Consider the following 13,662-nt stretch of genomic DNA (forward strand, 5'->3'; position numbering starts at 1 on the left):
AATGAAGAATCTCAGAGCCCGAAAAGTCCTGAATGTGTTGAGCAACACTCAGACATGTCAGAAGGAAACACTCATCCCAAACATCATTCTCTTAAATCCCATCCCTAAATAAAAGTCTTAGTGGTTTGGGGTGTGGTTAATTTCTCTGCATGGTTAAAGGTTCAGCATCTTTCGAGGCCCATTAAACGCCCCCGCTCGGCGGCCTGACAAGGACAGCTTGTCTGCAGTTGATCTGTTTAGTGGTGGAGATAAGGTGGGAAAACCTGCAGCTGTTTTGGGTGGAGACGGGTGTTTGAGATAAAAAAGAACAAAAAACAGACACAGTTTCCATAAACCGACAACTTTGATGAGCTTCTGTCTTGTCTCTTCTCTCTGGAGCATTTTAATCTGTGATCTTGAAGCCGTAGGACAATTAAATCCAAACTGTCTTCTGGATTCCCTGATGAAGGATCAGTCAAAATAATTTCTTTCCAGAACTAACATCCTGAGCCCATATCAGTCCTACTTTTCTACAATTCACTTAGCAGACCCTTTTATCCAAAGGGACGAACATCAGAGAGTAAGAACAAAAAAAGCAAATATCTAGAGAGGAGGAAAGGACGTCAGTTAGTGCAAACAAACAGCTTTAAGTCCCATCACACACACAGGTGCACGGTGGCAGGTCACTTTAAGAAAACACGATATCATCGTCAACAACCAATCGACAGCTGTTCTTGAGAATTCTAATCAGCATCAAAACCATCTTAAATATCATCATATACAGTGCTGTTACTGCCATAACAAAGGCCATAACAATGTTGTGAATGACAACATTTCAGCTAAAGATAAAAGACAGCATTGCTTGTCACTTTTTGTTGATTTATCATCAGCATTTGATACTTCTTCTGCTGAGGCCACATAATATTGATTTTGGTAAAATTGCACATTATTGTTTCTAGAGTATATCTCTTTGAGAGACAAACAATGGAATAGTGGTTACTTAGTTTAACATTTTGTTAAAAGTAACAAAAGGTGTTCCACAAGGTTCAATCCTGGGTCTGTTTGTTTTTTGTTATGAATAAATGATGTTATCTCCTCTCTGTCAAACTGACACGCGTATCTATATGAAATCCACAATAACTTTCAAACTATGTAATTTAGGGTCACTTGCACATGATGGTGAGCATCTTGAAATTTTAGCAATTATTTTCAATCCGTTATCAAAATATTGTCATTTTAATTTCTACTGGCCATCCGGTTTGATTTGTGAGCGGTTGAATATGTAATTAATTCCTCCAACCTTCATTAGATTAGTCCAACTAAATGAGCTATTTGTTGAACCTTTGTTTTTTTTAAAGGTTTAATTTAACTTACATTTTTTAAAGTTTAAAATGTGACTCTCAACTATATCATATTATTATGTAACTATTTCAAGCCAGATTTATCTAGTTTTTAAACTGTGATTCTCCAGCAGACCTCTTGTCATACATCCAGCATACCCTCTTTATTGACTTTACACCAAGTGCGTCCATTAAATTACATTCAGTCCTGTAAATGCAAAATGAAGCACAACCGTTTTTCTTTGTCAACACTGTGTGGGTGCTCTTTAATGAACAAATAAGATTTATGAGCCTTGTCCCCTCCGCCATCACTGAATATGATTCATAGCATGTTTAGAGCATCTCCATATTACACTTGGATAAATTCTCCCCGTCTCCCAGGACCATAAATCTACACTTAGTTTGTGTAGAAGTATTGTCTGGCGCTCCCTGAAGTGTGTCTCCTCGCTGCAGGAGGATCCATCATGATAAGTAGCTGCGTGGGGTTGTACTAGCTGAATTGATGAGCGTTAATTGGCATTGAGGGACTGCCAGTAATGGACTTTAACGACAGCGTCTTGCTGAACGCTTAAACCAGATGGATTGGTTCAGCTTACAGCACGTCTATTGATGATAATGGCATCAGCTTTGCTAAATGATTGAACTGTAAATTAGATTTTTATTGAAAAAAAAAAAACTCTTTAAAAGGTCACTTCCTCTGTATGTACTGCCTGTTTTCATGAAAATGTCAAATGTGAGTTATTGTACAGTTTCAGTGAAAGGTTAAGTATTCATGAATGTAAAGTGTTGCCATAGCTTATAGATTGTATATTTTTTTTTAAAAGAAGGAGGGTAGGCTACACAAGCCAGATCTGCTCAATAATACTCAAGATTTCACTCCTTGTGAATGCATTACTGCTGGCCGGCAAAGAAGCTGCATCGATTTCTGCAGATGTGATCATGTAATGAAGCTAAGTTTCAGAAAAAACCGACAGAAAAATCAATGACAGTGTAAATGTGGGCTATATTTTCCCACCCCTAGATGAAATGAGTATAGGCTATAAATGCTGTAGTGTATGTGACACTGATGAACTTGCTCCATACTCGTCCTTATACAAATAAAGATGAACTAAAATATATAAAGGGTCACATTCTCTTCACTAACCAGTCATCGTGTAGGAGCTAATCAGCTGTCGGGGAAAGTGAACCCCGGGGTGCTGGAGGTTGAGCCCTCTGGGGATCACTTTCCCAGCAGCAGGCAGGGTGGTCTTTTTGGCATTTGGAAAATAATTTTAAAAACGTTCAGCTTTCTGTGAACCGTGGTTTCCATGAGGGACGGCAAGGAATTGCATGCTTTGGCAAAATGAAGGACAAATGTTGAAGATACCGCAGAGTTTCCACCAAGGCTTTTCTGTAGATTAAAATCTGCAGTTTAAGCTATTTCTATTCAACATTTCAAGCTGTTTTTATTCAACATTTAAATGCTGAAATTGACAATTTTGGTCTCTGAGGTAACAAATCTATGCAGATATTTCTTCTTCAGTCAGTTGGAAAGAAAATAAAGACATGGGTCTACGTCTCTTCTGAATGTCTTCACTGAATTAGAGTAGCATTTTTAAAACTTAGGCCCTATTTTAACATATTTTGGGGTCTAAATAAGTAACAGGCCCACTTTATTTTGTAACTGCTGATGAAGAGGCTGTTATAGCGATATGACCGATTAATCGGTCAGCCGATAATATCGGGAGATATTGGCAAATCCTGTGACTATTGATAACGGCCAATTTTAATACAGATATGCGCAGACATGAGGAGATTTATTCACCAGTCACATAGGGTTTCATTTGAGTTACATTGTATTACACTAGCAGTTCTCTGTCACCAGCAGAGGGTTGTTTATGGATTACAACAAGCATCATCAGAGTGTCAAGCGAGGATGCACGTGCATGCGCAGTTACTTGTTTCATATATCAAACAAATAAATCGGCAGATACATCGGTATCAGATTTTTTATCTCTCCAATATGGTCATCAGTATCGGCCCCAAAAATTAGCCGGGCCCTAGTTATAGCCACAACTTTATCTTTGAATGCTCCTGTCATTTTGGTACAGAAACTTTGCCAAAGAATTGTGCAATTAAAAAGTGTGTTTGAGTTCCTGATGGGAAGTTGGATGACTTGGACTTACCTTTTTATCTTCCTGTGGTAGTTTATAATTCTGGTATTGTAAAAAACCCTCGTGGGTACAGTTTGTTTGTTTTCTCTGTTTTGCTAACTCATCATGTGCTGCTCCTGTTGCTGACCACACACACACTTTCACTGCTGGGGTGGAGAGCCTGGCTCCCTTTGGGGGGGGGCACTGGGGACTCGGTCAGATTGAGTGTCAGCTGCCAGCAGCAGTTTGTGCTGAGAGAGCAGTGAGGAGGAGGAGGAGGAAGAGAGATGTCCTTCCTCGTCCATCAGCCTGCAGCAGCCTCTGCACCGCTGAGGCCTGTGTGTCCACACACACACACACACACACACACACACACACACACACACACACACACACACACACACACACACACACACACACACACACACACACACACACACACACACACACACACACACACACACACACACAGAAACACAACACAGAACAATGCTGTCGGTGCTGAGTGTGATTTACTCACATCACTCTCGGTGTGTTTCTCCAGTCTCTACATGAACACACCTTACACAAACAACACTGACTAAGAAGAAGTTCTCGGCCTTTAGGAAACAATTTCTGAGTGTGACAGTGTAAGCACTTCTCTGTGTTGAGAACTGATGCTGAAAGTTGAACTTAAGTAGGCATCATGTTTAGCATATTTGTTAGCATGAGTCAACACATTAGCTAGTGATTTTTTTGATCCTCATAACTGGCCGATATTTTAAACGTCTCACTAAACCACAGCTCTTTCAGTGTTCATCATTGTATTACTAAATCCTCCTGAAAAGAGTCGTTTTTTTGTGTGACAGAACCGCTGAGTCAAAGTGACGTGGTGTGCCACCGAGCCGTCACAAAAGCCCTCCAGATCTCCGGGTGAGAGATGAGTCTGTCGTGACAGAAACACAACGCTTCGAGCTATGTTCTTTTTAAGCAAGCGTTTTTATTGGAAGCGACTGAATTGATCTTCACCGGGGAGATCATGTTAGTGCAAGTCTGACTGTGTGCTGTGAGTCAGGGAGGCGGAGGGAGGAGGAGGAAACAGGAGATAGGTGAGGGAGTCGGATGACTGCTGAAGACGTGGCCGTGCAGACCGCAGTATTAACATCGTAATGAAAGCTTTCAAATATCCTATTCAGCATCTTCTAGGTTTTTTTCCCCCTTTCATGGCCAGACTGATGATTCCAGATATCTACAGGAAGCATTTCAACTGTGGAAAAAACTAACCAAAATGATGTTGAGGATGATGGTGTTGTAAGGAAACGCTGATGGAAAAAAAAAAAAAAACTGGCCCTCTAAATCCCCATGCAGATACTGACCATGAAAAAGGAATGCTAATGAAAATAAGCACAGTGCTGTATTTGGACAGCTTAAGTAGGCATGTGGCATTTATTGTACCATTATTAAGTATCAATTTAACTGGTGTTTAGCACCACCACTGGTCTAGTCAGCAGTTCTCCACAAGCTGGTGAAGTGCGCAGAATCACTACTGTGTGCACTTTGAAATAACTTTTATTCATGATAGTCTATGTGCTTCACAGATTAAATCAGACAAATATAAAACAACATACAGGGAAAAAAAAAGTTCAGGAACACATTTATACAAATCAAAAACAATTGTATAAAATACAAGCCATACAACACGCACATGATACTTTGAATACAGGTCAGACAGGACGTGGAGAATGTAAAATATGTGCATAAAAAAGAATTCAGATGTCAAGCTATGTTTTTTTTTTTTTTTCAAGACTTATTTTTGGTCTTTTTGTGCCTTTATTGGCGAGATAGGACAGTGGATAGAGTCGGAAATCAGGGAAAGAGAGTGCGGAACAACATGCGGGAAAGAGGCCACAGGTGGGATGTGAACCCGGGCTGCCCGCTTAAGACGACAGTCTCCATAAATGGGGCGCGCGCACTAACCACTGCACCACCAGCGCCTCGTCAAGCTATGTTTTTATCTCTGTTTTGTAATGTCACCTTGAGTGCTTTGAAAGGTGCCTTTAAATAAAATGTATTATTAAAAATCATAAAGGAGGCACCAAAGGCCTTTGCTTTTGTTGGATGAACTACTTCAAAGATCAGTTTTCATGATTAAATTAAAGTGAATGGTCGGCCAAACTGAGACTGGTATTCACATGAAGAATGCACTTACATTTAGTATAAGAGGTTCATTTTCCCCCTCAGTTGTCAGCACTGTTAGCTGTATAGTTACCGTCTCTGGTTAATATTTTGTTGTGTCACTCGTGGAATAGATTGACGGTGACTTTTAAATGAGTACCAAGCTATTTTAACAATTTGAACTTGATGTCAAATGGAAATTCCGTAAGTCGTCATTTTGCATGTGCAAAAGTCTTACCCTGATAAAATAAAAAATGAGGAAAATGTCTCAGTGGCCATTGGTTTGATGATGGCGATCACAACTATTGGTAGACCTAACAGGCAAAGAGGTGGAGCTGAGGCGTGCCTTTAGTCTTCTGTCACAGTTACAACACCAACCTGTGAGATCAGCCACGCCCCTTTATTATGAATAATTCTTTGCCTTAATATTATCAAAACGGATTAGTTATATAAAAGAATTCACCCTTCGTACAGTTTGTGCAAATCAAGAAATAAGCTATTCAGACAAAAAAACAATTTTTGAAACAGGCTGTTAACATGTTTATTTCTGCTTTAGAAATTGACATTTTTGAACGGTTGTGACTTCCGGGTCTTTTGCAACCAGTGGACACTCGAGGAACTGCATGTTTTTTTTTTTAACTTCTGCGTTTGGTTTATTTGTCAGCTCTTGAAGTTGCTGCTTGATTATAACATGACGCGTAATGAGGATTAGGATATTAGACCCAACTTCAAGTTGACTATCAAGGAACTGCAGTTTCTTTCACTTACCCAGGATTTTTTTTTTTTAACATTAGAGGTTGAGTCCTGTCCTCCAGAAAAGGGCAAATTCTGATTCTCCATCAACTTCTCCATTGAAAATAAATGTCAACAATGTGCCCTAGATGTATCCCTATACTTTCACCAAATGTCAGCTGGGATAGGCTTGATGATAAAGTGGTGTAGGCAATAGATGCACTTTATAAAGGTTAACACTCGATAATATCGTAGGAGCTTAAAAATAATGTATACAGCTTCATGGGCTTCATGTAACAGTCCTTGTCACACATTTTATTTTCCACGTTTTACCCCTCAGTCGTGTCTTTGCCGGCAGCTCCAGATTACATCAGACGCTTTCCTTCCACGCTGTCAGCATGTGCATCTCTAAAATAAAAGATTGCCTGGCTTCGATGCACTTCATCACAGCTTGTTGTGTAACGGAGAACTTTCCATCTTCACCTTAGTCATAGTGTCCTCGGCTGAAGACAGACAGAGGATCTTATCTCTGCTCAGGCTGGTAGACCTGCCGGTTCGTCATCACCGCAGGACAATGGCTCTATATTGAGAAAGCAATAAACATGAGATTGCTTATCTGTTATCTGGCTCGTGGCACATACAAGGGCTGAATTAGTAATGTGCGTTATGTGCTTTGACATTTCAAACGTGGATAAGTGGATGTGACTGATAGCACCATGGAGACAGAGTGTGTTAGGGTCTGAGTTATATCATGTAAGAGAATACAGGTCAGATCAGAGTGAGGATCACTTCAGGATTATTGCTGTAATAATAATCTGTCTGCTTCTCCACACTAGAGACTAGGGAAGGGTAACAATTACTCGAGTAATCGATTTCTTCTTGTGGACGTCATTGAGTATTTCTTGTCGAAAATAGAATGTGTTTATCATTGAATGAACCTAGCTTTAGCAGCGCTATCATTAGCGGTGATTTTTGATAAAACTGTAGGAAGTTACAGTATTTACAGCCGCTCCTTTGACCATGAGTCACTGCCACAGCTCGCTTCTTTTAATCACTTTGGACTTAAGACAGCAAGGCATCAGTTTAAACACACCTTCAGCAGGTAGACCCGCTGTAATGAAGATGCTAATCAGTGCTGCCCTACTCTTAAGGGACACAGAGCCAAACCATTTTAGCACATAGCCGACCATTGTAGACACTGACACCCGCTCTGACACGAGGAGGGGACAGAGCCCTGTGATCAGTGAGTGTTAAGGACCACCTGGCTCTGCTTATTGAATCAGAGTGGAACAGGAGACCACATTGTTTGTAACACTCTGTTAAGTTACTTGTATTTATTCACCGCCATGGTCGGTAGGTTGAGAAATTCAACTCATGTCATTTTCAAACTTGACACACATGCACACACTGAATCACACACGCACACACGCACACACACACACATACTCACACATACACACACACACACACACACACACACAAACTAACACACATGCACACATGCACAAATACACACACAAACACACACAAAAGCGCGGCTCTTTGTCTTTCATGGCACCAGTGTGCTGATTGAAAATTATTTGTAACAAAGACACATTTTCTTGTAGCACATTCGACATGTCTATATTTACATATAAATATATAGATTTAATATATTATATATTTTAGTTTGCATTGCACCTCAAAAGCAAAGATGAGTTATTGGCTCCGTTTACAGATTTACCCATAGCCAACGAAGACATCAAACAAACTGAAGATTAAGTCTGTTATCACTTTATTTACTGTGCAGATTAAATACTTACCAAAGCAGCGTTTTTAGATAATCTTATCTCCATAATTGGATGTGTTTCCTGTCGAGGCAGGATGTCAGGGCTGTATAAACCTCTGGGATTTCAATTAGCGGGAGAAGACAGGCTTTTTTCATGTTGAGGGCATATAACTGATTAAAATTTAATTTACAATGCAATTAACAATTCAGATGTAGCTTCCTGCTTCACAGGGAGAGAAAAAAAACTTGAGCTTGACATGCAAATGTGTTTTCGTGAAAATCATAAATATCGTACTTTTTGATACTCAGAGGTGCTTAATCTGCACGGCCCTCTTTATAGGCTGCTATTTTCATCTCATCTCAGTCTATAAACCCAAAAGTGTTGTTCTTTGTCACTTTTAAACCATGGGTGTCAGTGTTTTGTTTGTATTTTTTTGGTTTTGCTGACAGATTTGTATGCGTCAGCACAGCCTCTGTGTTTTTCTTTTCTGTTTATGACTTGGCACTACTTCCCCCTCCGATCCTTTCAGACTGTCAGAATGATAGTGACGCCACCTTAATTACCTCTCTGTTTGTTGTGATGATGCTCTTCTGTGTCTCCGAATGCTGTGAAAATGTCATCCCACTATTTTGGATGATTGTTTCATTGGTCATGAGGGGACACTGAACAGGTAGATTTATGACTGTTTTTCTGAGAGCTAAATGATTCAGTACCACTCTTAGGTCTTGACAGGCAAACTAGCTCATTTTACCCCTAACCCCTATCAGCCCCTGCAAAGCTCAAAAGACACTGGAGTATACGGATAGGTGTGGTTTGTGTTGTGGTAATACACCAATCTGCCATACATAGACTGTATAAAACATAGACATAATCTCAGTGACGTCACCCATTGGTTTCTGAAGCGCAGTTTAGAAGACCAATGATGGGGGCAACATGTTTAAAATTATGTCTCAGATTAATTTACGGCCAACCTAGTAAAAGGTAAGGGGTGGAGTTGAGGACCTTAAGCCTCCTGACAAACAGCTCCAACACTCCCGCTTGCAGTCATAACAGTCCCGCCAGAAATTAAGATGATTTAGTTATGAAAATATTCATCCCTTGTACATTGTGTGCAGATAAACACATGAGCAGTTCAGACAAAAATCATTTTTCAAACCAGGCTTCAAACATGTTTAATTTTGCTGTAAAAATTGGCACTTTAACATGGCAGTAATGGGACTTCAGGAGCTTTACAGCCAGCCTCAAGTGGACACTCGAGGAACTACAGTTTGTTTTACACTTAATTTTTCAACACTGAATGCTGCTGTTTGATTGAAGATGTAGTAACCATGGGGTTAAACTCTTTCAGTTTCAAGATAAGCACAAAAGCATTTGGATGAATCTCTCACACTTGCTTCATTCCTTTGAGGTGTTCTACTTTGTAAGTTCTTACGTGTTCTGTGAAGCAGAATTAAAACAGTTTTTTTTCCTGTGTTGTTTTCCAGGCTGTATGCTGTGTTTTGGCCAGTCGGCCTTCTTCCGCTTCAACCACCCAGAAGAAGCTTTCAGGATGAAGAGCATGATGCCCCACGGAGGAAGCGTCTCCACCGGGGACTACAGACTACGTGCAGGTATACTGAGTGATGCATTCACTGTTGTAACTGTATTTTCAGCCTGTTTTCACTTAACATCATGTCAGGACTTCTCTCTGCCACAAACATGTTCCAGTCAGTGTGAATAAAACACACTGACCTTTTGTCCCATGAATAAACCCCCCCCAAAACACTCTTTTCCTCCTGAAGTTACAGTTACAGCTCAGTCTGTGTGGATGAATGGTCTGGATTGTTTTAGCGCTGAACAGACGGGTTGGTGAGGTGGAGCCGCTGGGCAGTGTGTTTTTTACAGGTGGATGTTTGCACAGCAGTAAATCCATGCATTCTTTCTTTTTATAGTCTGGGAAGGGCGGGGGACTTAAGCAGTAGACTTCTGGGACAAGAACAGTATAATAGTGTGGTGATGCACAATACTGAAAAAAAAAGGTCTAATAATTTGATATTCTTGGCATTCTCATTAATCTTGATTTTTCATTGCTTTTTTTTCAGAACTCAGACCTTGTTTTGGTCAATACATTTACGTAATATTGCCGTTTAGTGTTGTAAACCAACCAGAAGAATGCCTTCAGTTAGTTTTAATGACTTTTCTGCTCTGACAAAGGAAACTAATTTTGCTAATTTATTAATTACTCATAGACGGAATATCATCAAAATTATGAATTATGAAAACATTAACCCCTCATCTAGATTTTTAGTTTAGTTTAACCCCAGCTACAGAGACCCAAATAATTAAGTAGCAGGCTGTAAACATCTGAATTTTTGCTTTCAAAATGGACATGTAAATTTGGGACCTAACAGGAATATCTTGGCACTCACAGCCAGCACCAAGTGGACACACAAGGAACTGCAATTTTTGCGCTTAAACATTGGCATACATTTTCAACACTGGAGGTTTCCGCTTGGTTAAAGCATCACAACTAAAAAGTTGTTTTGTACATTATCTTGCCTGTAACCAGGCAAAATAGCCAATCATAGTTCATAATTCAGGTGACACCCTTTCCAGAATGGTTATATTTCACCTTAACTGTGTAAAACCAAAGGCCTACAGTCCAGTTATTCCTGTTTACAGCTCAACAACAGACTTTTGTTGTCAGTAGCAGCCTTTAAAATGCAGCACCAGTTGAACCCTGCAGCCTGAATAGAGCCCAGCTGGGACATGGTGCTGAAGTTCGCACCATGCATGTTTTATGAGCATCTCATTCCTCTGCGTCTCCAGGCAAAGTTTTCAGCTACTTGCGTACGTGTGTGTGAGCCCATGTGTGCTCCGCTCCTGGCAACCACACAACTGTAAGTGTACCTCTCCTTGGCCGGCTCTATGACCATGAATGTGTCATAGCATCTTGTTATTTCCCTCCTCTCACTGTTGACGCTGCCTGCCCGCCTGCTGACGAGGGATAAGTTTAGCACACTGGCACTCTGGCTGCTGTGGACTTCCTGGTCCAGTAATGAATGCTTTCCGTTGTTTAGAAACGTACCATTTTCCTCAATTATGCATTCCTGGGTTGAATGCAAATGAAACCTCATTATACCACTCCCATGATAATTTGTGCATATCTGTCATATCAGCTTGGAAACACTTGAAATTACACTTGTTATCTGCACATTGATTCCTGAACTATCCTGAAGGGCAAACCCAGCAATTACCCTACTTTTTAATAAGGCTGCACATTTTGAACATTTCCGTTTAAAATAAAGCAATGATATTATTTTATTGTGTACACATATACATCATGGCTGATACCTGCTGAAATGTGGTCCATTTTAGCTATAAGGAAGTAAAACCTTAATAGATATTACCATGGCGGCCATGTGGCTTCCTGTCATACTCCAGGTTTAAGTCATGTTAACGAAAAATGAAAAAAATGAAAATCTGAGCGGCTGTTTCATTTGAATGCTTCCTGACTGATGATCTCATACAGTGAGAATGGATACTGAAAATCTGTAGCACATCGGGCCATATTATGAGTTTAAAATCATATTGAAAAACTCATTAGCTACTGCTAAGGTTAGCTTTAAGTCACTTCCTAGTTAACATTTACGTTTGAGATTCACAAATATGACAGAAAAGGGGTTTATTAATTCAAAATATCAATGCTCATCTAGAACACATTAATATAAGCCTGAGGTAAAACTTGTTGGATCTATTTCAAGCTCACACATGAGCCTGCACACTGGACACACTTACAGGACACTATTATGGTACAATTCTGCAAAATGTACTTTTCAGTTTAAATGACTTTGTTTCAGTGTGAAAGCTTATGAAATAAAGATGCAACCAATAACTGCCAGAATAAATGGCAAGTATTCTGATAATGAAGAACATGTTCAATGATTTCTCAAGCTGAAATGATAAACCCTGAGACAAATATTTAACATGTTAAGATCAGCTTTTTTTTGGTCATTTTGTAAATATAAAGTCTTGTGGTCTTGGACCTTTTGATAAAAGAATCAATTTCGATTCATCACTTTGGACCTTGGGAAATTGTTATTTCCAGTTCTCTGATATTTTATAGACTAGAAGTAAATAAAACTAGTAAAGATAATCTGTAGCTCATTCAAGAATAAGAGTAATGAATCACTGTAGAGCTGCTCTGTCTTTGTGATGCAAGTCACATTCACAGTTCTGTTCAGTTCTGGTGTTATTTTCCGGGTCAGTGTCAGTCCAATGACCAGCAGTCTGTCAGCTCTCTCCTCTTCACTGATTGGATGTTTCCTGTTCCTCTCTGTCCAGCCCGGAGACGGCTTTGTGGCTCCGAGCTGCTAACTTAAAGCAACCGCTGGCTGGAGTTACAGTATCTTTTTCAGAGACTATTTTTAAAGCTCCAGTTCCATACTGCTGTCTGCCACCTCTGCCCCCCCCCCTCTGTGGGGTTTCCCCTCATGATCCCATCCTGCACCCACCGACCCACCAACCGTCCTCTGTGTTCAATGAAAGGCCTTTATCTGCCTGTGATTTGTCTGCTCTATCCGTCACTGGCTGCTTGACAGTCTGCAAAAAGCAGTGCTGCACAGGGCTGAATGCTGGGGATGCATTTGTTATTGTGGTTGCAGCGTGGCACCACCACATGCTGCGTCTCTGATATTCAAATGTTTTTTATCATTACGTGATGAAAACAAGATTCTCTTAATAAAAGAGGGCTGGACAATCTTGGACAGAGAGTTCTGTTTGCCACTGGAGACAGTCATCACGTTCTTCTTTTCATTTTCACTCCATTTAAAAAGCCACATTTCCACGTCTGTGGAAAAACTTTCCCCCTAACATTTCAGATCAATGAGGCCTCCAGTCAGCAAGGCTCCAGACTAAATTATTTTACCACCATCCATAAACCATCATAACAAACAATGTTTTCTGAAACCAATCTGTTGTTTCATTAATTTGTAAATGTCAACTTAAGTTGTTTTTGACATAATAATAAAAACCCAATTCAAATGTTGAGGAAATGAAGGATGAGGCTTTAGTTTTACTGCATTCAAAAAACATGTTTTATACATAACAGAAAAGTTAGAACATTTAACACAGAAGTTAGGATAAGTATATATTTTTTGTTATGAAGTGGTGTCTTCTCTTGCAAAATGCTCCTGAAAGCGCTGCTTCAAAACGACTTGTTTTCTGCCAGCCTGCTGGTACATTTTGTGTGTGATGCTGATGTGAGACAGCAGCAGAAATATTCAGGAAAAATGACTGTAAACAAGCAGTGAGCTCGTATCCTGCAAACGGCGCACAACCACAGACATGATGTGTCTGACATGACACATGACATGATGTTTTGTTGATATTGTGAACCTGTTGAACTACACATTGATATAAAGGCAATTATTGTCTTCATATGTTATGCTGCCTCTTTCTTTTTACGTCATGTATTGCCACCTGAGAAAAGCCCCCTCACCCAAGATCCAACCCCCCTGTCTGACATGGATAGTCTCTTGCTGTGAGCTGCAGGTGGGAACAACCAACTCAGGGTTC

At 40.1% G+C, this 13,662-nt stretch overlaps 1 protein-coding gene across 8 annotated transcripts in view; it reads left to right on the forward strand.

Annotated features, from left to right (window-relative positions):
- The window catches only part of phldb1b (pleckstrin homology-like domain, family B, member 1b), a 90,628-nt gene that overhangs the window by 19,645 nt on the left and 57,321 nt on the right, over nucleotides 1–13,662 (forward strand). For all 8 annotated transcript variants that reach the window (XM_065959968.1, XM_065959969.1, XM_065959967.1 and 5 more), the window contains exon 5: nucleotides 9,591–9,716. In XM_065959968.1, coding sequence (XP_065816040.1) covers nucleotides 9,591–9,716 — 126 coding nt within the window. The remainder of the gene's footprint in view (nucleotides 1–9,590; nucleotides 9,717–13,662) is intronic.

Source organism: Labrus bergylta, chromosome 11 (genome assembly GCF_963930695.1).
Source record: "Labrus bergylta chromosome 11, fLabBer1.1, whole genome shotgun sequence".
NCBI classification, from domain to species: Eukaryota; Metazoa; Chordata; class Actinopteri; order Labriformes; family Labridae; genus Labrus; species Labrus bergylta.